Here is a 25,703-nt window from a genome sequence, read left to right on the forward strand (position 1 = left end):
TTGGTTATTTGGTTTCCGCACTTTCACTCAGCGTAGCACTTACTTCACAATGGCAGCCCATGCGTCCTCTGGCTGGAGGACTTAGATGGTTGGGAAATGGGCTTCAACTCTGTCTCTCAGATACAAACTTCCTCCAAAACCCCCCACCAACATTATTCCCTATTCAACATTAGCGGATCGTTTCAGTTAATAAGCAGCACGGGTTCTTCTCACGGTAACATCTTTTCCGTTTCGCTTGATTACGCCTTGGGTGACCTGCTCTGCGATGAGATTGATAATGTCTTGGATCAAGGGTTCAAATATGAGTTGTACATCCTTTCTGGAGGGTTGAGAGTTAGCATACCCGGATGATAGTCTGGAGTCTGGGCCTTGCTCTCACTTACCCCGTCATTCTCCAGGTGCTCGACACCAAACCTCTCGTGGGATCATCCCGGAGGCGAGATAGTGGAAACGGGACTAGAAATTCCTCGTCTGCACTCCCACGAAACGCTTTTTTGATCTCCTTGTCGAATTGTCGCTGTGCACTTGCCCAACCTGTGGTTCCTTGCAAAGTCTGCCACTGTTCTTGTCCTACGAGAGCCTGAACGGCTGCTACAAATCTCTGGTTCAGGCCTATCGATCCGCTCATTCCACCTATCAATTGATGCTTTCATTAGTGATGCTTATTATCATAGGAGACTGCACGCCTCACCTGTTCCTGGGACCAGTTCTTTGACTTCTAAGCACGGATATACGGCCTCTACCTCGTACGAGATCAAATCGACGGTCCCGCCACCGGCATCGCAAACGACAAAAGCATCGCCGTTTTGAAGAGCAAAGTCAAGTGATTGAGCCGTATATAAAGCCGCCGCTTCAGGCTCCTTGACAAGCGTAACAGGATGAATTCCGGAGGTTTGAGCAGCCTACAAAGATTCAATTATAGCACTAGCACGGCGCATTCGCATGTTGAGACTTACTTGCATGGTTGCATGTTTGGCTGCGTCAGACCACACAGCTGGCACTAAAATTCCGGGGTCAAACATTAATCTCTCTTGGACAAGATTGGTTCGTCTTACCTGTCAGTACGAACTCTTTGGAGCAGAGCTCCATGTATCCCCGAGGCACTTTCTTCGAAATCTCCGCTAGAGCATGTTGGTAGACTTTACCAATAAAATCCGCCGCAACTTCCACCGCAGTTTTGGGCAATGAACTTAGGTCTTTCTGCACATTCTCTGGGGATAGATATGCCGGACGCTTTTGAGATGGGTCAAGGAGAAGTTTAATGCCAACTATTGCGGTAGATGGATCCTCAACTGAAGCCCCCCATTTGAAGTCACTGAGCTTCGCTTCATCGTAGCTTATTAGAGTAGGGATTTTCGGAACTGACATGCCTCGGGTACCTTTGGTATATATGTTAGTAATTGTAACTTAAGACATATAAGAGAATCAACATTAGCCCCAATACCTGGCCAGTCCAAGATTGCCGCAGGCTTGGGGTCGCGCTTATTTGCAAAGCAATAAGCCACACCGGAATAGGTAGTTCCAAAGTCCAAAGCTATAATGAGCATTTCATCTGTAGATTCGTCTGATATGGAAGACGCCTTTCGCTTTGTTCGTGCCATTTTGAACAGAGATCTTTACGGCAGGTAGCCGTGTATTGTTGCCGGACAAGGAGTCTGTGTAGCTAGCTTGAGTGTAGGAAGTGCAATATCCTTAACCTGGAGAGAAGGTCAGGAAGTCGAGATGTTGGCATCTAGATGTTTCTTTCGAAAGAAAAAAAAATAGAACTGGTTCAATGTTGGCAACACTCACAGTTGACAGTTGACAGCCAGATGGTTTGGACTATTGGAAGGCGTGACCTGGTTCTCATACTACGCTCACTTTCATTTCATCTTGAAACGACTACAAACAGTGATCCTAAACAGTAAACCAGGCCATTTCAAGAAAATTTCTTATCCAAAACAACTCCTCATTTGTGAAGACTCTCGAGCATCTCCCCCTTATTTACGCCATCGAATACTAGACCATCAGCTATCTCTCGCCTTTCCAAATATGGATTTCACTGAAAGTTCCTCAGTAATAGCTGAGGACGAGCAGAGAAGTTATGGAAATATGGCCACCCATAACATGTTACCTGAGCCCAACAGCGAAATCCAAGTTCTCCAAAAGCTTTGCGAGCTAGACAACGTTATCAAGACAGGTTTTAGTCATGTACTTGACATGCTCAGTCCCCAGCCCACTTTAGAAATCTCACCATCTGATCCGCCGATAGCGGGATCCGGCTCTCAGGTAATTGCGCAAGACTGGCCTGCTTCAATCATTACAGCGGCTGATTTGAATAAACAGATCCATTCTATCGTTGAAGAAGCCAAGAACAGCATCGAATGGGAGGAAGTAGAACAGCTCAAGGGCCAGCTTAAAATCGCCGAGGACAAAATCCGAAAAAAAACCGCAAAGCTTAACAGCATGACCGAGAATCTGGAAGAGGCGAAAACGCAAATAAAAAAGCTCAAGGCAAAGGAACTGAAGCTTCGCAATGTGATTCTCCAAAACTCGGAAGACGACGTGAGAAGTGATGAAGAAATCGTCCAGATGTTCCGTGGAATACGCCAGAAACTCCTGGCCATTGCACATAGCCGGCTAATAAACTGGCAAGTCAATTTTTTCCCCTGTACGCCTGGGTTGAACCCGAGTGTTAAGAACTTCCATCATCGATGGCAGAGGTCCCCGCTCAACAATCGCAGACACATTCTCCGTGCAAAACTATACTCTTACATTCATTATCACATACTGAATAGAAACTTGTTTGGATTTGGTCAGGTAATGAACCTAGGAGGTGGTGGAAACAACACATGCGATGCTCTGGAGTCCTACTCGCGAGAAATGGAAAAGTTTCTAGTCCAACGAGGAGGTGAGTTGTCTTAAACGCTACCTAGAACTCGATACTAACAGGGTTCAAGTTCCAGATGAGCAACTCACAAATTGGCGACTGTCAACGATGAAATGTGCTCAGCTTGTTCAATGCTCGTCTCTTAGTGATTGCCAAGCTTCCGACCTTTTGATGTTCACGCTCAAGCCCCTTCTTCATCACAATTGCAGCCAGGAGCAGCTGGAACAGCTTCGTAATCAAATCCGCGACGTCTGCGAAAAAGCAATAGAATTTCGGCTGGCCATGCGTCAATCAAAGGACCTTTACAAATGTCAAATGATTGGCCGTGGGCAAATCGTGTCTCCTGATATCCCAGCAGAGGCTGTCGAGGTTCAAGGTGATGGAGATGCAGGCAACGTGATTGTAGGTACTTTTTTTGGCGCCCTATTGAAGCATGCCAAATCTCGTGGAGAAGATGAGGTGGTGGTTCTGGAGCGAGCGCATGTCTTGGTCAAATCTGCTTGACAAGGCCACTGCCATCGTTTTTTCATTCCGCAGATGGACTTTTGCGATATCTGGTTAGGACTTTAGGTGGTTTTTTTTTCATTTTTCATTTTCTATTCTTCTGCAGTGTTTCTTCCCCAGAGAGAAAGGGCTCCCATTCTAGAGTCACTTATGGATTTGGGTTTGACAAAAGTGGCGAAGTGAATCAATATGAAACCCAGACATATGGGTTTCTCTCATCAAGTTTTGCTAGTGGAGTAGTCGAATATTCGAGTTGGCTTCTTTCATTTGGGTAGTATGCTAAAGTGACAGTATCCCTCGGAATGTGCGCAGGTCCAATTTTTGTAACGGGCCAGGGTTCTAGCCAATAATAAGTAACTTAAATTTTAAAGATACATAAGTATATAAAAATATACTAGTTTATTATACTTAATAATAAAGTATCTTTAAGTATCATGAAAGAAGTGGGTTGAATACATCAATTGGACCTGCGCACATTCAGAGGGATGAGAACTGAAACGCCAATAATGAGTTTGTTTAAAACTACTCCACGACTCGCCACTCAAAAGCTCCAAATGTGGGTAATCGGTATCAATTTGCGAAACGAGCGTACTCTCTGGCCAGTTCTCCTGACCAAGGCTCAAACCTTCTCACAACCACCATGGGTTCACGGCAGCGACTTCCCGCATGAGTAAGCCAGCGGGAGAGTCTCACAGGAGTTTCCGCATCTCTGATAAGTTGACATATCCAATTAGAACCCTTCGTTGTACATCCAAACTCCAGGCTTCCCGTAAATATTTCTAGACTCAGCAGTGATATCTCCTCACACCTAGGCTATAGTGGCAGATTCACGATATGAGTTCTACCAAGATAGCTTTTATTGGGAACAATATGCACTTTCAGCATCATAACTTATTAGTGTGTCTTTACAAAAATACGTAGCAGAATTTAGACTCCCGTTACTTACCCTCTAGGGACAGAACTACCTACCTCAGAATGTACATGTTTACCAGCTTTGGATTCTTTCCAACTCGAAAAAAAAAAAACTACGTACCTCCACTACCAAGCTATCATCTCGATACACTCCCACCCGCAACAAAGCAGTGGGCCTACCGGAGCTCTCCTCCGGCCACTGGGGAAGCACCCGCTGCAATTCTCTGGAGTTACCAGACAACCAGATGTCATTGACGTCAGCGGGGGCAAACTGTAGGCCATGATGGAAACGTCACAGTTGCCATGTAATAAACAGCGAAAAAAGAAAGAGCAAAAAACATTCCGTCATATCTCGTAATAACCTACTCCACATATACGTTATATATAAACAAGAATTCGCTAAACGAGTAAACACCAATTCTGATCCCATAATCACCTGTCCAAAGAGCATCATTTGGAAAGTACCATGTAAGTGGCCGGGAGACTCAGCACACACAACACCACACTGATGCAAGCTTGTCTAGACAAAAACCCATCATCAACACAAAAATAAGAATTCAAAATGCCCCAATCCAAGGCCGACAAGATTGCCGAGGTGCAAGCCAACCTCCCTCTTCCCGATCAGCCGCCCACCGCTTCAGACTGGCAGTCTGCGGATGCGAGGAATGTCAACGTTGGTGCTGGTCGGACAGAGGCGCATGTTGGAACCGACAAGGGTGCCGAGTCAGGATTGAGAGGGCCGGCAACGAAGGGCGAGGACATGGATATGAGTGGTATTGGGCGAAAGGATGCGAAGTGAAAATAGATTGGATGACGAGATGGCGCAGGGTGGAAGAGAATATCAAGGGTGCTGAACCAGGCCGTTGTAAATGAATCAAGGGCTGCAACTCTATGTGGAAATATGATGCGCAAAAAAAAGTAAATAAAAAAAAATGACGCAGAAAGGAGTAATACGCTCTCAAATACATCAACTCAAGACGACAATAGGAGGTAAAAAGTATTTAACCAGAGAAGGTACCTGGCTATCACGCTCCATACGAGAATACTCCAGCATGTTACTAGTGTCGGTATATCTGAGCGGGCAAATATCTGCCAGACTGTAACTGGACCAACCCCAAATGCCCAAACACCAAACCTTCACCTCAACAGCTCACAATCATTGCCTTCCAATTCCCAACCTCTGATTGGCCCCGCAGCTAAGCTCCGACCCACCCCAAGCTTATCCCACCATCAAAACTCCATCCATTCTCAATCTCGCGACTTTCCCCAACAGCCAACGCCCTGCCTGCCTCCCCAAACAGGCCAGAAGAGGAGGAAAAAAAGAAAGAAAAAAACCAAAAGATCACCAACGACAAGTTTATGTTCCGTCGCCTCGTCACAACCATGACCGAGTCCGCCCCCAAACGCCTCAAGACCGGCCCCAAGATCGGCACCCACAACGGACACTTCCACGCCGACGAAGCGCTGGCAGTGCACATGCTGCGCATGCTCCCAACCTACCACGACTCGCCGCTCATCCGCACGCGCGACCCAGACCTCCTCGCAGCCTGCCACACCGTCGTCGACGTCGGCGGCGAGTACGACGCCCAGCGCAACCGCTACGACCACCACCAGCGCGGCTTCACCACCACCTTCCCCGGCCGCCGCACCAAGCTCTCCAGCGCGGGCCTCGTCTTCAAGCACTTCGGCAAGGCCATCATCGCCCAGAAGCTCGGCGCCGGCGTGCCCCAGGACGCCCCCGAGGTCGACCTGCTGCACGACAAGCTGTACGAGAGCTTCGTCGAGGCCCTCGACGCCCACGACAACGGCATCAGCGTCTACGACCCGGCCGGCATCTCCGCCGCGGGGCTCGAGAAGCGCTACAGCGAGGGCGGCTTCACCCTGGGCGCCGTCGTCGGCCGCCTGAACCCCAACTGGAACGACGAGAGGCCCAGCGACCCCGACGAGGCGCAGGAGGCCGAGGACGCCAGGTTCTACAAGGCGAGCCTGCGCATCGGGGAGGAGTTTGAGCGCGACCTGGACTACTACGCCACGGCCTGGCTGCCGGCTCGCTCCGTCGTCCAGAAAGCCTTCGACAAGAGGTCCGAGTTCGATCCCGAGGGGAGAGTGCTCGTCTTCGAGGGGCAGAGCGTGCCGTGGAAGGACCACCTGTACACCTTGGAGGATGGCAAGCCCACGGTTCTGTACGTCTTGTACCCGGAGTCGACTGCGCCGGGCGCCAAGTGGAGGATCCAGTGTGTGCCCGAGTCAAAGGATAGTTTTGTGAGCCGTAAGCCCCTGCCCGAGGCGTGGAGAGGCTTCCGCGACCAGGAGCTGGACGGTATTTCAGGTATTGAGGGTTGTGTATTTGTCCACGCGGCCGGCTTCATTGGCGGCAACAAGACATTTGAGGGTGTCAAGAAGATGGCTGTCAAGGCTCTGGCGTAGAATTTCGCCTCGAAAAAAAAACACGCATCCTCGATCATCATACATGCACATGCAGCATTCGTAATTCGACCGACATCTGGTTCATAAACTCGTAATAACACATACATACTTGCGACCAGATAGAGCCCAAGTGCAAAAGTGAATGACTGCGCTGTGTGCCGATAACCTTAATCTCGACATCCGCCCAGACCGAGAAATACAGGTCATGCCTGATACCGGAGTTCGAGCACCCGCCCCGGCGTACATCCAAGCAATTTTATCCCAGCCCATTGAAGTTTCCTCTGTGACAAACAAAGTATAGCCCTTGCAACGCAACAACAGACAGCATACACATGAAACGGTTTGGCAGATATTCGAACACTTCCATATAGTCAAGGCAGGCAAAACGGAGCAATTCAGTGGTCGGGGTTTTCAACTTTTCTCTCTCTTGATATCCTCATGAATAGAAGCGAAATCCGGCGGTTAGCACCAGTGCCATAACCCAACGCCAACTTTGCCAAACCTGTGTGCGCAACAACAGTAAGATAGCTAGTAATGGACAAAATGGAAAGAAAAGGAAAAAAAAAAAAAAAGCAAAGGCTAGTCGTGTCGTCTCGGACGTAGCACTGCGTAAAAGTATAACAGCTTCATGTTACGTACACCTCCCCCTCATGCTATTTTCGTAAGTGGTATAACTATCTCTCATTCATGAGCTATCGGCGAATCGGAATACCCTCGTTGGACTGCAGCGGCGCAGAGGTAAGGGATACGTTCTCTTTATTGTTGGAAGGGATTGAATCATCCCCTGTGGAGGCGTCTTCTGCACTGGTCTCACGATGCAGGAAGCTGCTCTCCTTGACTGGGCTGCCCGCTTGGATGCCGGCGATGGAACCATGGTGACCGTGCTTTGGAATGCTCGCTCCATTGTTGATGGGTGACGAAAGGTGGGGGATGTTTTCGGGGACGGGGTGTTGAGAGCCAACCGCACCGGCATCAACGCCATCGCCTTTGCCAGCCTTGGACATGGCGTAGTCGCCAGAGTCGAAGTATTTGCGGTCCTTGAGGTGCTTCGCGAAGTGGTCAGATCGGGAGGGGAGTTTGCCGTAGAGCCGGAAGAGGCGCTGTTCCTCAGGAGAGAGCGACTTGAGTTAAATTATCCGTTAGCAGTTGACTCCAAGTATACAGAGGGGCTCGCAGGGCAGGCCCAAGGCCTTCTGCAAGCCATGACGTCCTGTGTGACTTGGGAAAAGCATCCCGTTGCGCAGGAGAGCGGGGTGACGATGAAACATGGCAGCGTCGGTCAAGAGTGGCATGACAATTGTGGGATGGCTCGACTGATGCTTACCTTGACGTCGACTTTGTTCTTCTGATGAGGGTTCATGGTGATAAATGGTGTTTATCTCGTAGAATATTCTTCTCGAGCTCGTATTGTAGGTGCGACGAAACCGTGCGGCCAGCCGTGTCCGTCAAGATTGTTGTCGAGTCAAGTGTGTTGTGGCAGCAGGCAACGCTTTTTGAATGCTACCGAGCCGCAGAAACAGCAGTCGCAGGAGCTCGAAGAGATACCAGGATAGAGTATCGAAAAGTTCAACTGGAAGTGCTTGATTTAAGGTGTTCTTTTCAAAAGAATTTCTCGGGATGGAGGGTCGGTGATGTGCCGAGAGAGGAGACGGTTTGGTGGTCTGTTAGTCTACCTAGTGGTCTAGTCGAACATGATTCGCCGGCGAGACGTACAACATGGTCAAGCGGATGTGTGGTTGGGCAGAACTTGGTTGGCATGGAGCACTCAACTCTCACCTTGGCCAGGGAAGGGAAGGCACGACTGGAGTCGACTAGTGGGTGTAGCAGGCAGAGTGACAGTGGCAGCGGGGTGGTCAGCAGCTCCATTGCATCAGTCACTCAGTAGAGTTTAGGGGACGGGCAGCAGGCTATGCCGTCATGGCACCAGACCAGACTACTTCTGGTGCCTAAAGTCCATACATACATCTAGGTACCCTAGTATCCGCTCCGGAGCAAGGACCGCACCACTACGGAGTACACAGAGGAAAGAGCATTGGACATGGAGGTCCCCACCTCACATCGAGCCAGGCAACTTGAACACAGAGCAGCATAGCATCAGAGCAACTGCACACATCAAGCCACCCAAGCCAAACATTGAACCTCAGATACTCCCGTTCCAAATCACCAAGGTTTGGCCCTCCCACTCTCAGGCGACCACGCCATCGCGCACTTGCAGACACTACGATGCTTTTAGCCGTCAGGAAGGAGGTGCACATGGAGTCATGTTCTTGACCGAATCTTGAGGGCCTTGGGCCGGTAAGCTGCTTCATTTGCAACACTCGAAGCATGGCCGCAGTCTGCATCGGGGTATGTACAAATACTGTCTCCAATATTTCGTTCGTACCTTGATCATATTGCATGACGGGGACTTGACAGCGGGCAGGAAACTGTCCAGGTACGAGACGCTAATACGAGACAATCAATGCTTATGCCATGGACACAGTACTGGGCAGCCTAATGGGCGGGCAATCATGCAACGCATACGTAAGTGATGCTACATACTAGCATTCGCTCTCGTACCAGTTCTTCACCACAAGCCGGCATGAGAATGTCACGCAGTCAAAACAACGCAATGCAAAATGCGAGGCTCCCTGTTAGCGAAAGTCACCACCGCCAGCTTATACCACCTCCTTCAAGCTTCTCTTCCACCTGTCACCTGTCCACCACTATCATCGATCCATACATTCATCATTCTTATCTCTGTATCTGCTCAATTTCGCATGTGGGGTAGGCACATGGGATCTAAGTAAGAATCAGTCCCACCATCCAGTGACGTGGATGAGTACCCGAGGGAAGCGTTTCAATGTATCAACCGGCATTCGAGCCTAGGCAGCGGGAAATATTCACCTTGGTACATGCTAGATAATTGACGCACAAGCTAATATCTTGCAGTGTCCGAGAATTGGTGTTGTGCGGTGCGTTGTACTTCGCCATAGCCAACTATGCCAACCGGTTTTCATTCCGTTTACGGAGTATACAACTCCGTATTGGATGGATTGCAACATGGCTTCGGAAGTACTCCGTACGCATTGTATGGCGTACAGTGACGAGTTGCGCTACAGTCAGCCCAGCTGCTTATGGTCGGACAGGGTTCATACCAATAATGGAACAGCTTCATTTGCCGGTTCGCCATCCGTCGATCAGCTTGACACTTCCCCACGAATTTACGGGATGTGTGTGATCCAGCAAAGCAGGCGGCGCCCAAACAAAAGGCTCGAGGCTTTGCTACTGTAAAGATCTGGTGGATTCTGGTGTCCAGCTCCGATCTCTATCCTATCAATGAACTAGTACTAGTGCAATCGCTCAAGGACGAGGAGGACCTAGTGTTTACGGGGTTCTGGCTGTCGACATCAACTATCAACTATCGGCGCCCTTCGGTGGTTCTGTCAAGGCCACCAGCCGAACCAGTGTGTCGACGGCATTCTGAGCACGCCAGGGACTTATGCAGAAGCACAAGAAGAGGCTATCATTTGTGCTGCATAGAAACAGGTAAGAAAAGGTCCTCGCGCAATGTGGCGTTGCATGGTTCACTGGACTCCGGCACACTAATGTCTGGCCGTCAATCACGACATGGCAGCACGCGACACCACGAAGTGCATGCAATTGCGACATCGGTCTGTCGGGTGGTCGGCCAAGGATGATGGATGCGCAGTCAAAGTCAATAGTTACCACGGCTCATGACAGAATCGAGGCCACAATAATAAATGTTAGTCATGGCCTTTTCATCAAATTCGAATGAAAAGCAACTCGCACGATGCAACGGGCCGTGGCAAGTTGACCAGGCCGGTCATAAAAGATGAAAGCCCGTCGTACATGACGTGCTTTTTTGTGCTTTTGCCTGCCTGCTCCAGTCTGCAGCTATTTGTTTGCTGCCGATTGTTGTTGGCATGACGTTGATGCAGGAAACCTTGAACGTCTTGCACCGTCATTTTGGCATTTGCGAAAATCGCAACCCCCAGTCTCGCGTGCCTGACTTATTAAAACTATTCCCCTCTCGTCCTCTCAGGCTATCCCTGTGACCCTGTGCCCATAAGCGATTCCAATATTTTTTACTACATAAATAGCCAGTTACGGTGGCCTGGTTTGGGCAAACCACTCTTTGCCATTTGGATTTCTAAGCATCTGCCAATTCTTCCATTGCGACGGTGGATTGCAGACTACGTACGTACGGAGCTCCACTTCGATGTCCAAGTTCTGTGCGAAGCCGGGTGGTGCCTCGAGAGACATTATTAGAGTTTTTTTTTTCTATCCGTCCCGGCTCGTCGCTCAGGGCTTCAGACGTTGACCATCGCAATTGAATCTCAACGGCGCGGCCCTTGCTGGAGTGAGATCGTCGAGACCGGCGGACGAGATCAGAGTTCGTTCCCATGATACAAGGGCCGAGGTGATTTGGGGTGGGACACTCAATTTTGCGGGGACAAAGTGAGAATCTCATTCTAGCGCTTCCTCTTTTCAAGCCCTGGGAATCGTCAGGGCCTCATTGCGCAGACATAACTAGAGACTCTCGGAGAGCCGTCCTTTCGACCATATCGCATTGTCACAGCCAAGGAGCCCATGCATATCACGAGGCGACGTATTCCGGAGCACACATCGCGCTCAGATCAACGTCACCCCACCATCACCCGCATCTTTCTTCAACATCGGCGCAAAGGCCCTCGCCATCTCATCTGAACATACAGCATGGGTCTTCTGTAAGTCTCCAATCGGAAACTCGGCAAGGTGGCATTGCAGCATTGGCCGCACTAACACGGGAATAACAGAGCCCTTGGGACTGCGCTGGAATGGCCCGAGGCAAAGAAGCGAGCCGACCAGGTTAGAGAATGGGGGATCAAGGTTTGTTGCCGTCCTGGTCGTATCCTCCCGTATAGCGTCGCCCTTTGCGCTGACATTTTCGGCCAGCAACTTCTCGAGATATGGAACAAGGCCAAAGGAAAGGAGAGAGATGCCATGCTATGGGGGGATGAGGTGAGATTGTCCAAATAGCACGCCACACCACCCTTTCGCTTCCCAAAGCTAACCCTCTTCAAGGTCGAGTATCTGGTCGTCACGTACAGCAAGGAGGAAGAAAAGGTGCTTCTATCTCTCAGACAGGCCCAGATTCTGGAGGCACTGGCTGCCGATAAGGAACTTGCCAAGGAAGGCTGCGTCCCGGCTTTGCTGGATGGTCCCGTGGAAAAGCCCAAGTGAGTATACACCGCACTTGGCATGTGTCGCGATATCGTAGTTGACACTTGATTGTTTTTTTTTTCGTACAGATCCCATCCACTCCCCGTCTTCCACCCGGAGTTTGGTCGGTTCATGCTTGAAGCCACGCCGGGAAAACCATGGGGTATTGGCTTTAAGGAACTGCTTGATGTCGAGCCTGATATGAAGCTCCGTCGCAAGATCGCCAAAGAGCACATGTTGTCCAAGGAGCACCCCATTACTTTGACGACTTTCCCGCAAATAGGTGTTCCCGGACAATTCACGGACCCCTATTATCCGCCGTCTGGATCAAAACTTCGGTCCCAGTTTGTTCCCGACGAAATTGCTAATCCTCATATTCGATTCCCTACCCTGGCTGCCAATATCAGATGGCGTCGTGGTCGCAAGGTGCAGGTGAATGTACCCGTATTCCACGACAAGAACACCCCGACGCCTTGGAAGGACCCGACTGCCAACTACGATCTTCACAACTGGCCTGAGGATGACGATGTGCGAAATGGTGCCGCTCCCGATGACTTCATCCACATGGACGCCATGGCATTTGGTATGGGTAGTTGTTGTCTCCAGATCACTTTCCAAGCAAAGAACATCACCGAAGGCAGACAAATGTACGACCAGCTCAGTCCACTGGGACCAATCATGCTGGCTTTGACTGCTGCTACACCAATATACAAGGGGTTTTTGGCCAATACAGATGTCCGGTGGAACCAAATCAGCCGCGCAGTTGACTGTAGAACACCCGAGGAATTAGGAGAAAAGGTATGCAATACAGCACCGGCCGCTCACGTACAGATGGCGACCGATATTTCCAGTATAATAATCAATCGGGCTAACATTTTGCATGCAGCCACTCCAGAATGACCGGTGGAGAATACCCAAATCGCGCTATGCATCCAATTCGACTTACATCTCTACAGACCCCAGGCTCCGTCCAGAATACATGGACCCGGACCTGGTAATTGACCCTAAGATCAAGGCCAAGCTCATGGAAGGAGGAATGGATGACCTCCTCGCCACCCACTTTGCGCACCTGTTCATTCGAGATCCAATCGTCGTCTTCGAGGAGGACTTGCAGGAGCTCGATCTCAACAAGACGGACCACTTTGAGAACATCCAGTCCACCAACTGGCAACATATGCGATTCAAGCCACCGCCAGCCGAAAACAACATTGGCTGGCGCGTCGAGTTCCGCCCCATGGAGATCCAAGTCACTGATTTCGAAAACGCTGCCTTCTCCGTCTTCATGGTGCTCGTCACGCGCGCCATGCTCTCCTTCGACCTGAACTTCTACATTCCCATCAAGAAAGTGGATGAGAACATGGAGCGCGCCCACGGCGTCGACGCCGTCCTAAAAGAGAGGTTCTACTTCCGCAGAAACCTCTTTCCCCTGCGTCCGTCCCGCGCCAACACGGCCTTTGGCGAGGAAAGCCGGCCCGGGTCCGCCATGCCCAGCCGCAGCGGCTCGCCAGGCCTGCCCGTTGACGATGAATACGCGGAAATGTCCATTGATGAAATCATTAATGGCTCTGCTGACGGTGGCTTTCCGGGCCTGATCCCTATCGTCGAAAGCTACCTTGACAGCGTCAACGTCGACGTCGAAACCCGTTGCCAGCTGGCAACTTACCTGTCGCTCATTAGCAAACGAGCCAGCGGCGAACTCGACACTACAGCCCGCTGGATACGGAACTTTGTCGCCGCCCACCCGCGCTACAAGCACGACAGTGTCATTGACGATGCCATTACCCACGATCTCATCGGCGCCGTCATCGCCATAGGCGAGCGTGAGAGCGCCGGCAAGAACTTTGCGGGTCTTGGGATTCACGGCCTCCCGAGGCTTTTAGGTCGTTTCAGAGGCGGCTGCGGCCAGGACCCTATGACGAATGGAGAGGATGGTAATGGTGACTTGGTTGCTCAATGGGCTGCCGTGAAAGAGAATGAACTTGGGAACGGGTCGCGGAAGAGGAAAAGCGAGTGGATAGATGGAGAGAATGAAGCCCCTGGGAGAGAATAGCGCGCTAAACCCCCTCTTTGCCCCCTCTCTTTCCACGTAGTAGGATGATAATGGGACATGATTGGCGGTGACCTGATATATTTAGCTTTATATAACTGATTTAATGCACCGTATATATATTGCACAGATGTCCAGCAGTTGACCTGCCCAGTCACAGACTAAGATGATATTCCACCAAACATAAACATGACCAGTGATTTCTAATGACAATCGATAGTAGTAATGCTGATATCTGCTTGAAGTCGTGCCATTATACTACTTTTCTCCAGCAATACCTATCGGCATCCTCTCCCAAGTCTGTGGTGATGGGGAAAGCTTTCCCCATGCCAAGTGATACAGATCTGCCCTTCCAAGATTAGCCTCAAGCGTTCACAAGACGGCACCTACTACGCCTTGTGAACCAAGGGTTTTCCGATTTGCCAGTTTGGAAGTCGACATCAACAGACTGCAAAGAGATGAGACGTGGGAAAACTGCACCGATACGAAGCGGTACTCGCAGCAGGCACTACAAGAAACAAGCCTGTGTATTTGCCTAGCATGAGAGCAACTACTCTTTCCCAATCTCTTGGGCTGTCATGGATGACGCAGAGCGCATCGAACCAAGGCCACCGCGATCCCAGTGCCCGCATTGTAGTGACTGCATCTTAGAAGCACTGTGGCATCTACACTAGAGCTCCTACAATTACCGTGCTTTAGCGAATTCGACTTCTTTGATAGCGTCTGATCCAAAGGGACGTCAACAAGAAGCTTCAACCCGAAGAATGACATTCTCCCCGAGAAGTCGGTGGCAGTTGGCTTCCAGTCTCGATGAATACAATTTCATTATGTGGCATGCCCCCAATGGCTGGTAGTCGGGGCCGTAGGAAACCCGCATGTTCATCGCAGTCGTTGATTGCAGCAGGTGTTACGGACCGCGGAGCCAAAGCAAGATGCTCAAGCGGTGCATTGTATACCTCTGGCCCTGTAGCAACTTGCCCTACCAACTGGCAATACGCCAGCTCAAGAGCACAATGACAGGGTAGTTGTTTGGACAGCTTCGGGGGGAAACTGTCCTCCCCGAGGGTCGTCACGAGGAGACCATGCCGGTTATAACATGTGCTAGACATGGTCGATTTCGATCTCTATAAAGAGCCAGGGAAATAGCCCCTAGTGCTACCAAGTTCAAATTTACGACTCTCTGCAGGACGCAGCTTTTCCCATACCTGGCTGGGTATGTGCTACCGGTATATCTGTAGACGGATCAGGTTCGGGTGCGCCAGCTATTTGCCAGAACCACGTCATTAATATTGAACGACATCTTTCAAAATTATCCAAATCTTGACCGAGTTGCCCATCGAAGCCACCAAACGTAGTGGACGAAAGGGATCATCTCGACAAGGGTTACTGATGCCTGGTACATATCTAGGCGTGCAGATGTCGATTATGGAATCACATGGTACTGTGGTGTTTTTCATAGGGGAAAGGCTTGCCAACACTGCCGGCAAAGTCGAGGGATCGTATCTTTGGTTATATTCGCGTTGGAGGACTCAAGGCTTGGCGTAGTCTATGAGGCAGCAAGTACGGAGTATGCAGTGTATTTTTGAAGACCGGCATAAATTGACACCGACGGCGACGGAACCGCTTATTAACGGGGTAATTTGCCCGGCTCATAAAGCGCTGCCTCGAGTTCAATTATGCTCTACAAAGCGGAATGGAGAGCTGCATTGCGACGGTCTGTCCAATATTGACTAGATCTGCAAGCCGCTCATGGCCTTTAGAACAGCCCTCTTATTCAGGGAGCAATTCAACGCCACATGAGCTCTCCTCACGGAACGGGCCCTTTTCGACTATTATTTACTCCGTACATATCTTAGTATCGCTTGCAATTGCCAAAATGGGTAGTCCACTTACTAGTACTTGCCGTCTGAGATGCCCCTGCCTAGGTGGACATGTGGGCTGTGCTTCTCTCTGTCTCTCTACAACCGTTCATGTTGGCTGGGGTGTTTGGGTGTGTAGGACAGACAGAAGACACATGTATGTATGTAGTTCGCCCCATGGCGCATGTAGGCTGACCTGAGCCTAGATGCCCAATCATTGCGCACCCGGCTTTGAGTTTGGTGTTGATTGATTCCACGGGTGGTGACTCGGGCAGACATGCGCTTGAGAGGCAAAATAAGGGTTGTGTAAGACATATGAGCGGCAAGAGGGGACCTCGAAAGCCGACCCTTTCGCTCCACAAAGAGCTACTTTGCTTTTGCGCGGCCCCTGCCATTGAGATCCGGCTATTTTGCTCGTCCCCCGGACCACTCGGTGTTGATATGCAAGCCGGGGAAAACCAATCCACAATTCCTACTCCGTAGTCAGCCTACGGACCAAAGATGCCAGATTCTTGTTCTCTCCGCACGGACTCAATGGCTTGGTACTCTCCTCAGCCAAGTCCACGGCTGAGAGATTGCTTACCTACACATACATATGCTGCCCGGCTGGCCTTATCCATGGTTTGTTAAACATTTGTCCCGTCATCCCACGATACAACCACGTATGTATAGTTATCTGGCAACACCTTTTGTACGAGGCGGGCCAGAGAGTGTCGGTCAGTCGTCGAACGCTTTGACTGATACTCCCTCGCCCAGAGTACGAAGCCATCCATCCATCAGGTATCACACGAAAATGGTCTGACGAGCTGAAAAATTCTGCAGCCACGCCCTCACACCCCTCCACCCCGTTTCGTTCTTTCTCCATAACTAGGATCGGCCCAGGGTGGCTGTGTGTTCGGCTGTGTGTTCGATGTGAGAGGGAGATCTGATCCACGATCGAGAGAGACGCCGCTAAACTACATTAGGACGGAAAGTGAACCTCGGTCCTTAGGACCCTTGTGCGTGCTAGTACTTGGTAAGTAAGCTATGTATTTTGTGCATGTTGGCTTCAGCAGCGATAATGAACGCGAATCACACCGGACGCATGTGCACCTAGTCGAACACACTTCACTGTTAGCTGGCTGGGTATTCTGTGCTCCATACTCCGTACTCCGTCCTCGGCTACTTACCGGCCTGGGGAGGAACTTTTAGTAGGTCAACCGACATCGTCTTGCTATGAAGCGAACGGTGGGTAATAATGAAGTGTTTCGGGATAGCACCAAGTGGACGACGTCACTCCCGTCTGAACCGTAGATGTCCACGATCTTGCACGGAAGGCCTCAATTCCAAGGGCCAAGTTGAAGTTGATGCAGTCCACATAAAACCATGTGCTCGAGTTCCTGTCAGCTCTTGAGTATGAAACACGGAACCTTGACAAGGAAGCGGCAGCCATCCCCTTCTTTCCCTCTCTACCGTCTGGTCCCCCCCTCATCTACACATCCTGTCCAAGCAAAGCAACAAGGCGGAAGGTACTCCGTACGTACCGGGGTAGTCAAAACCCCTCCCTCTCTTCCCCTCTTCTCCTGCACGCGGCACGGCATTTTCGTCACAGAGGCGTTGGAATTTAGATAATCTCATGAGTCCTTCCGGAGGTCTTCCGTACTGCCGGTATAAGACAAGTCCGTCGCATCCAGCCATTGTCTGAGTCGATCTCACTTCCCATGTGCGTATTCCGTCCAAACACACCGTCGCCGAAACACGCACACCCCATGATCCCTTGTCAGAACTCTCTGGAAGCCACGCTACTTCAAAGGTCAAAGGGTCTGGTACTAGTAGTTAGTAGTATGTGTCTTGTCATCGGCCTACTATTAATCGCAATGCCTGGATTCAGCAGCACCATTCGCTCTGCACTTACCATTCGATGAATTATGTCATAACTCCAGGGTTTGCATATGGCCATCAACGCATTATGGACGAGGATGCTGCATGTTATGTGGACTTGCTACTTCAGTTCAATTCCCTGCAACGCGCTCGAGTCCGATCATGGTTTGGAATGAGTATCACAAGACCAGCCGATATTTGGCAAAGAAGTAAGCTGCCTGACAGTTGTCTAAGCCCTTGGCAGGACATCGGCTACTCGCTGCCGTTCAAAAGGCAACGAAGGTTGTCCCGTTTCGATCGCCGACGAAAGGACTTCATGAGGGTTGATGGTTATCTACCTACCTACCTACGTAGGTAGAGGGTTTGAATTCCCGCTCCTCACAGTCACGGCTGAGACACGAGAAGCCACAAAACAAGAAAGGAGGGACTGCGGAACTACGCAATCTAGCACACTACGAGTACAATTTTTGAACAAGCCTGCGAATTTATTCTTATTCTTTCCTTGGCATGATGGGATGACCACCCCATTCCTATCAACTGACGGGTTGGCGGAGCAAGGTCATTCATCATCCTTGACGTTTTACCGATTCAACGGGCCATTTTCGAATTCAACGTCTCACCTGCGCGGAGCCGAACATCTAAACCCCGAGACCAGATGGAGAGGTGAGAATCCCGAGCCAAAACATGTCCGAGACCTCGAATTACACGGCTCCAGACCTAGATCTGGCTAATTATCCTTTTCTCGCATCAAATGTGTCTCAAGACTAAAAAGCGGCAGCACTCGCCATTTTCGTTAACAATTTTCGACCAATAAAATCTCTACACCAGAATGTCGAATTTATTGTTCTTAAATTGACAGTAATTCCCAGGCCAACTGACAATAACACTGACCAAAACCGCGGCATGGAAACAGTACAAAACCAACAGTCCTGTAGCAATGGAAACTATATACTTTCAAGCACCCCAAGCGCGCGAGGTTTCCCGCATGTCCATATAGTAGATGTAAAGAGCCATCTGGCGCATGGACATGCCCAAATGAACTGGCCAAACACCGACGCTACGCGAGACGGGTAACCCCTTTTTAGGTTTCGCTGTGTGTCACCGACACCATCGTTGAGGACAAATGATGATCTTGTCCTTCAAGGGGCCTTGTACGACACTCATACAGGGCAAGAGATCTCCGATACTAGACAAGATGTGCCTGCTTGCATGCATGTTTCTGATATACCTCACTGAGGAGGTCTCAAAAACAGGATTTGACTGCGCTCGCTTCGGATTTTTGATGTCTCTCAAGACGTAGATTATCATTCACTAATTAACACGCGTTCAAAACCAACACGGTTCAGGCAATTGAGTTTGATGGCAAAGCTGCAATAGCCATTCCTCTTTGAACACACATCAGCATGAATGAACTCTACAGTTGTTTCAAACTCAAGGCGGTTTGACATGCCATACATGAAGCTGGGCTTGTGAGACTATAACCACATGCCTACATGCTTACAAAGACGCTCAAAGCCGTGCCATTCTATTGAAGGAACACGGGATCTCTCACCGACATGACACGGCCATTTTATCCGAGCAACATTGAGATCTACACCCACGTGCGCTATTCACCACAAGGTACCTGAAAATGACAGGATATTTTGGAGCTTCGGTCAACTACCAGTCCATGTTCTCGACGACCAACATGCACTCAATCGTGGATCCCTGTTCTCGCAGCCCATCGGCCAGGGAGGCATCGGTTGACGGCATGCCGGCCTGTCTGGTACGGCCGATGGTTCAAGAGTCACGGCGCAAGGCATCCTTCATGTCGGACTTGACTATGTATGAAGAATAAGTCTAAACGCTGATGAGAGGTGTAACATGTGCGACATGTTATACTATGCTCGTATGGCGTGCAGCCAGAATGCATGTTGTTGCGGCCCCTCGCATCAGGGCTGTTGTGACTCTGCCAGCCATGCGTCGCGTAAGATGTGACAAGTCTCTCTTTGCAAACGTCTGTTAGTTGCATCAATCACGACATGCTCGTCGCCCATTGGCTTCGTGTCTAGAATCTTTCATTCCCCCACTGTTCAGGGTGCAAACAAACCAGGGCTCACTCTCGAGTAATCTTGGGGTTGAATTTCGAGGATAGCCACATCTCGGTCAAAGGGAGGGCATTTGATATAGTCAGGGCTTCATTGGTCCTCGTCCTGATGCCCGTTGTCTGACTATTTTGGGTCCTTGATCGCCGTAGTCCAAGAGCACAAAGCAGACGCAGCTAACCTCGTACAGAAGTACCGAGCGCGTTACCGACCTTAACTCCCCATTTGCCGCTCGCCATGTCCCAATGACTGGAAGAGCTAGCGGGAAAACTGCGCACACTAATGTGTTGGCCCAGGACGATGCGACATCTACCGCGAATACTAGCTTAGCTTGTGTTTCTTATTTCGTCTCGCTCCTTCTTTAATTTTTTTTAGAAAAAAAAAAGCCAATCGCTTTGAGCGTAAACACCCCGGAAACCCTCCACCCTCTCGTTCTCCTCGACCCGCAGGGACGACATCTGAGCAATCAAATGACACAATTTATTGTACATAAATAATACACTTGGTTTTCTTTTGCCCCTTGTCTTTACCCAAGTCTAGTTGCGCATCCGATAATGGCTGGTGCTGTCTAACAGCCATCAATTTTCATATCATAAACCTGCGTAAGGCGCAAAAGACCTCTCTACAGGGAACAGGATCCAGGTTCTACAAACTCGCGGCATCGTTGTAGCCTCCATTCCAAGGTGCCGGTTCGTCACATCTTGCATCTCTACTTCACCGGACGTTTTTCAAAAGCACAGACTCTTCCTGGTCCATTAAACTGAGTCAATTCTCAAGGAGCATGGGCTCCGTGCTAGAAGCCGTTCATCTACGGAGTAGCTCGCTCTCCTTACCCCAGAAAGACGAAAGTGCCAAGCAACAAATAGCTCCGCAATGAAACCCGCTCGACCGTTCGAACAGATACTAAATCCGCTACGGATTGTCCGCCTCCTCATCCGTGAATGTATAATTATAGCACTACCTAGAGTTACTAGTGGCAGCGCTCAAACCCCCGTTCTACAAAGACGACCTCTCTACGCCTCCTTTGGGCTTTAGTTTAATATCGCTCTTCATATACGGAGTACGGCTAACCGAAATGGCACGCCTCATCTTGTCTGGCGTGATTGCACTGTTTTCTGCTCTATCATTCTCCTAACTGATTGCTGTCCTTTTGCAAAATTCCCGAGGTCAAGGTAATATACTGGTACATGAGACAAGGGACGTGGCGAATGTCCCCGACAGCCCGACCAACAACAACACCTTATGTATGTTTCTCATCTTCCAACATCCCTGCTAGTAAACAGCTCTAGTTGGTCGCATCTCATCTACCCAACAACAATGAGGCAAGGAGAAAATAGCAAGAGGGTTGGCCAAAGCCACTGACCAAAAAGGGAAGAAAAAGGAAACAAAGTCCAGTTGCAACACTTGTGATGGACAGAGAGCATGGATCAGTCAAATGCCAAGGCCTGGCAAAGACGCGAAAGAAGAGAAATGGACCTCTAGGCCAGCTGGGGCAATTATCTGACGGGTATCTTCCCCGGGCATGTTGCACATATTGTGAGACAGATTTACGTTCCAACGTGTCCACATTGCCAATAGGAGGTTGGCCGGTTGTCTTACACCAGTTGACCCGGTCAGACAGATAGTGAATCGATACTCTGCAGTCGTGTTTTGCCGTATGTACTCTTTTGAAGCTATTCTCTCATCATTCAACTATCCGGCCTGTCTGTACAGGCATTACTACTAGGTGAGTATAACATGTCTTTGTCTAAACGAGTCCAGCCCATACCCCGTCGCTGCTCAAATCAAAACGATGAGACAGTCGTAATCTGCAACAAAATATTCCAAATATAACAACGCCAATAATGCCAGTTATCCACCTCCGACAAAAAAATTCCCGAGGTATCCCAGGTTTTCAAAACCTATATACAAAACAAAATGTGTGGCAAACAAAGGACTTAAAAAAAAGCAATATTGGTGGCCGGAAGAAAAAGCACATTCCATCCGGTCCTAGAATAGTGACACAGGGCTGCATCGGCATCAGCGCTACGCCAGTATCCTGTCGCTCAGAGATCAAACTGGCAGGCCTGAACCCTTGTCCTACCACCCCAAAGAAAACGTTGGTCATTGATGAGATGTAAAACTAAGACGTCGCCGTACACTTTCTCATTTGTCGTAGAAGCCGTCAACATGGCGATTGAATGCGCCCAGGGAAAAGAATGTGATAATCCCTCACGAAATTGCCGCCCAATTAATTTCTATCCTCGGGTTTTGGCCGCAGAGATCGGGCCTCTAGCTGTCGTTTCCGTTCGAGCTTGGCATAATGAAGACCACAGGCATTGCATAGGGTTCTAGCACCATCAGGCCCTCTTCTCCACTCGGGGGTATCAATCCTGTTGCAGCTATGACATCGGCCAGGAGGTGCAGCCCGCTGTAGATGCTATTAGTTTACCATGAAAATACCACTGTTCGAAGAGATAGGTCACTTACCCCGCGACGCTTCTTGACCTCCGTCATGGTATACTGAGACTTCATTCCGTTATCGTACATCGACACATCTTGATGCTCCTCGAATGCTCCTTTGATTTTGGTGCCTTCTCTAGCCCTCTCGTTTTGGATGGATACTTGAACGGCATCCCTGACTTGCTCCAAGCACCGTTTAATTATGTCGATATTCCCCAGCATATCGTTGACTTCCCGCTCAGTTGGTAATCGCTCGGGAAGTGGGTGAGAACCGTGCTGTTCCTGCGCAATTCGTCCATAGGCTTCAGCAAAACATAACAGGGTTCGCGAGGCAGAGCCAGTCTATTTTTCAAACCAAACTCATTAGTGTCTATTCAAATTTTACTGGACAGGTGATGTTCAAACATACATGGCTAAGGGCTTCCTGGTAGTTCCAAGGCTCAAAGTGTCGAGTCGGGGTGGGTTCGAACCTCGGCCGACTAGGATACTCAGCTTCTTCATGTCGTACAGACTGTCCACGAGCATCATATTGGCCAGGAGGCGGCGGTACAGCATGCCTAGGTGAAATTGGATACGTAGGCAGAGGGACTTGGCCGGGGGGAAGATGCCCCGCAGGATAAGGATGCGAGGTTGGCGGTGGTGGGTGGCCATAAGCGCCATTTGAAGCATGAGCATCCGACGGTTGTTGAGATTCAGCAAGGCGATGTTGTGGAAAGTCTGGCTTTGAAGGAGGAGTTTGCCTGCGGTCAGAAACGGGTGGCAAGCTGTGTCGACCATTAAACGGAGGTCGAGGAGAATCGGTGAATGCAGGCAAGTTTTCCTGTCGGGGAGGATATGTTGACGATGTGTGCAGCTGTCGAGGCGAATGCTTCTCAGGTTCCGAATATGAGCGAGGAGCAGGTGTAAAAGGTGAGGGCAGACCAGAACCAGGCTGCAAATTCGGCTGGGATGGAGGGGGATACTGGCCAGGCCTAGTCCCAGATATAACCTCTGAAATAGATGGCAGAGATTGTCGACCAGGCTGTTCCTTGTCGTCAGAAGATCGACGATGCTCGCTCGATATCATGTTGCTGCCAGAGTTTGATGGTGGCGGCGGCGCTGTTCCGGTCTGATGTTGTGGATAGCTGGAGTATGAAGAGGACTGAGGATAGTGAGAGCTTGGTGCGAGGACTGTGGCCGTGGCCATGGCGTGTTGTTCCTGATACCGCCTTTCCAAGTGTTCTCGCGGAGATTGATATGAGGTTGGCGGGGCGGAAGGAGAGGGCTGATGGTGTCGCTGGTGTTGTTCCGTGATAATGGCAGGATTTGGATGGACACTATAGACGACAAGTATGTTAATATTGCAGGGAGGGGCGAAGGCAGTCTCGTATGTAAAACGCACCTTGGGCGGGATCCAGAGTCACCTGGTTCCATAGCGCGCGTGGCAACGGACCAAGGAGGATCTCGAAAGATTTATGGCCGTAGACACATCGGACTGCAGCCAAGGATAATGCACTTGTCTCGACGTCGGGTAAAATGGACAAGAGCAAGAGCGGGATAGGGACGTCGGTGACCGGCGGGGAGAACAGCGGCCAAATCCAGAATCGTCGCAGAGGTTATCCTGCTTCGGAGGGTGGGAGGGGATGAGGCTGCTCAAATAATGAGGGTAGGAGGAGGCAGACGGATAAGAGGAAGAAGAAAAGGGAATAATAGCAATAGAACAATAAAAAGTACCGATAGTACCAGCAAGCCACCCAAGGCCCGGGTTAGACTGGGGCAAGGTTGAAGGAGATCTGACGCGATGGGCACTACCTCGTGGTGGCGCTGGCCAGGATGGCACTGGGGCAGACAGGGTCGACCCAGCCAGCCAAACTCAGCAGCAAGCCCTCACTCAGCTTGATCCAGAGCCCAGAGACTTCATACTGCGTCCACACGTACAATCTAAGTACATACATACAGACAATATTACATAGGGGAGAGGTCCACGTCCACAGAGCCAGGGAGCCAAAGAGTCATTGAGCAACAAACTGCCAGCCGACAAGGGTCTGGCCAAGACGCAACGCCGGTAGGGTAGGGTGGGCTTGGGCTTTTGGCTGGGTCCTAGTCGAATAACGAGATGGGCCGAGTGGAGTCCTCAGATGAGAGAGATCCGCGGCACTGGATTGTGCTTGTCTCTGCGCTTTGGGGGGCGCTGCTAGCGAGTTTGGCCTGGTAGCCGGGGCCGCGATACAACGTGGGAGGGCGATGGTGGAGGTGCGCCAGAGTCATCACTAGCCCGGGCTGGGAGGGCGTGCGGCCACCAGCAGGGCCCCGGAGATGGCGTGCGTGTAGGAATCAATCGATCCGTTGACGACATGGGGGTCAAAATATGGAGTCGGGGAACCACCCAGCGCCAGGAGTCCAAGAGTCGCAACGATCACGATGGCCGTTCGAGAGGCGTGCAGGATCGATGAGCCGCCCTTCTGGCTCTCTTCAAACGCACGCCAGCCTACAAAATCGAGCCAGCCCTCGTTGGACCGCTGGTGGCCCGGTGGCACGCCCAAGGCCAGCTTCGCACCCCGCGGCCCATTGACTCTAAATCACCATCGGGGAACTGGAATGCCGGCATGGGACGCCTGAGCTTTGAGCGTCGCGTGTAAGGATCAGCGGCCGCGCTAACTAAGAATGCTGTTTATTCCTGCCGTGACAATGACGGCAGACTCGGTCAACTAACTGGTGGCTCGCTCGGTGGGCAAGGGATAAGCCGACGGTTAAAGATTCGTGCTTCTAGAGGGCTTCTGATGGCGGTCCAAGTGGGACGAGAGTTGATGCTGTGGGTGCGGCAAATGGATCATCCATCCAGATTGCCAGTTTGCGAGATTGTCGAGCCTAAAAGTGGGTGGCGGATGGCTGAGAAATAAGACGACACAGGGTGCTTGGCTCACCAAAAAGTCAAGGCCCCCCGAGCTGTCTTCGACTCTAAACACAGACAGGTGAAATGGTTGGTTGTGTTTGCTTCATTGGATGGCTGCATGGTTAATTGATTTGGCTGGCTGCCTCCCACACAACCACCATAGCGTGCACTCGTGGGGTCCGTTGAAAAGCCAGATCGTGGTCCATTGGTGGGAGGCAGATTGCTGTCCAAATTGCGTGGGTGTGACGAGGTTCTGTCTACCATGGATTGGGCACATGAGCATGAGCATCAGGTGTGCCAACCCCGGACTGGATGTCGAGTGACGAGAAATCTGGGATTGTATCGAATCTAACGCAAGGCGTGAAGCCCCATAACCCAGAAACCGATGCGTGTGTGTAAGATTTCCGTGCAGGTCCGCGTGTCGGGGGAGTGCATGTGCACAATGGGTGTGCTGGTGTGTTGGTGTGCTAAACATTGAAATCGCCGAGTACAGGCGTTCGAGCGTGTGGGAGATCGAGGGCATCTCAGGGATCAAATCGGCAGTGCGGAGATTCGTGCATGCAATACCGACGTATTCTTGTGTTTTGCATCTTGTATCTCGCCGCGGTTATTGATGACGGGA

The 25,703-nt window shown here is 50.6% G+C and overlaps 7 protein-coding genes across 7 annotated transcripts; 4 read left to right on the plus strand and 3 right to left on the minus strand.

Annotated features, from left to right (window-relative positions):
- Positions 1 to 186: 186 nt before the first annotated feature.
- Positions 187 to 1,601, minus strand: dnaK (Chaperone protein; the record flags this gene model as incomplete). Its single annotated transcript, XM_014693915.1, has 6 exons — positions 187 to 319; positions 384 to 633; positions 692 to 902; positions 957 to 1,000; positions 1,056 to 1,379; positions 1,445 to 1,601. The coding sequence occupies 6 exons, from the start codon at positions 1,599 to 1,601 to the stop codon at positions 187 to 189; spliced, it is 1,119 nt and encodes a 372-aa protein (XP_014549401.1).
- Positions 1,602 to 2,031: 430 nt separating this feature from the next.
- On the plus strand, positions 2,032 to 3,373 carry G6M90_00g011200 (uncharacterized protein; the record flags this gene model as incomplete). Its single annotated transcript, XM_066129705.1, has 3 exons — positions 2,032 to 2,268; positions 2,326 to 2,890; positions 2,940 to 3,373. 3 exons carry the CDS (start codon positions 2,032 to 2,034, stop codon positions 3,371 to 3,373), a joined length of 1,236 nt encoding a protein of 411 aa, XP_065985792.1.
- A 1,474-nt stretch (positions 3,374 to 4,847) lies between these two features.
- On the plus strand, positions 4,848 to 5,084 carry G6M90_00g011210 (uncharacterized protein; the record flags this gene model as incomplete). The annotated part of the gene is made up of 1 exon (XM_014693913.1): positions 4,848 to 5,084. The coding sequence occupies one exon, from the start codon at positions 4,848 to 4,850 to the stop codon at positions 5,082 to 5,084; it is 237 nt and encodes a 78-aa protein (XP_014549399.1).
- Positions 5,085 to 5,668: 584 nt separating this feature from the next.
- Positions 5,669 to 6,712, plus strand: MYG1 (MYG1 exonuclease; the record flags this gene model as incomplete). The annotated part of the gene is made up of 1 exon (XM_014693912.1): positions 5,669 to 6,712. One exon carries the CDS (start codon positions 5,669 to 5,671, stop codon positions 6,710 to 6,712), a length of 1,044 nt encoding a protein of 347 aa, XP_014549398.1.
- A 692-nt stretch (positions 6,713 to 7,404) lies between these two features.
- On the minus strand, positions 7,405 to 8,072 carry mug134 (mRNA stability protein; the record flags this gene model as incomplete). Its single annotated transcript, XM_014693911.1, has 2 exons — positions 7,405 to 7,833; positions 8,037 to 8,072. The coding sequence occupies 2 exons, from the start codon at positions 8,070 to 8,072 to the stop codon at positions 7,405 to 7,407; spliced, it is 465 nt and encodes a 154-aa protein (XP_014549397.1).
- Positions 8,073 to 11,431: 3,359 nt separating this feature from the next.
- gcs-1 (Glutamate--cysteine ligase) lies at positions 11,432 to 13,967 on the plus strand (the record flags this gene model as incomplete). The annotated part of the gene is made up of 6 exons (XM_014693910.1): positions 11,432 to 11,442; positions 11,512 to 11,584; positions 11,651 to 11,716; positions 11,780 to 11,934; positions 12,007 to 12,715; positions 12,804 to 13,967. 6 exons carry the CDS (start codon positions 11,432 to 11,434, stop codon positions 13,965 to 13,967), a joined length of 2,178 nt encoding a protein of 725 aa, XP_014549396.1.
- Positions 13,968 to 21,997: 8,030 nt separating this feature from the next.
- Positions 21,998 to 23,622, minus strand: gtaJ (GATA zinc finger domain-containing protein 10; the record flags this gene model as incomplete). Its single annotated transcript, XM_066129706.1, has 4 exons — positions 21,998 to 22,177; positions 22,237 to 22,551; positions 22,619 to 23,525; positions 23,591 to 23,622. 4 exons carry the CDS (start codon positions 23,620 to 23,622, stop codon positions 21,998 to 22,000), a joined length of 1,434 nt encoding a protein of 477 aa, XP_065986108.1.
- Between the last annotated feature and the right edge of the window lie 2,081 nt (positions 23,623 to 25,703).

The sequence above is a fragment of the Metarhizium brunneum genome, chromosome 1 (assembly GCF_013426205.1).
Source record: "Metarhizium brunneum chromosome 1, complete sequence".
Classification (NCBI taxonomy): domain Eukaryota; kingdom Fungi; phylum Ascomycota; class Sordariomycetes; order Hypocreales; family Clavicipitaceae; genus Metarhizium; species Metarhizium brunneum.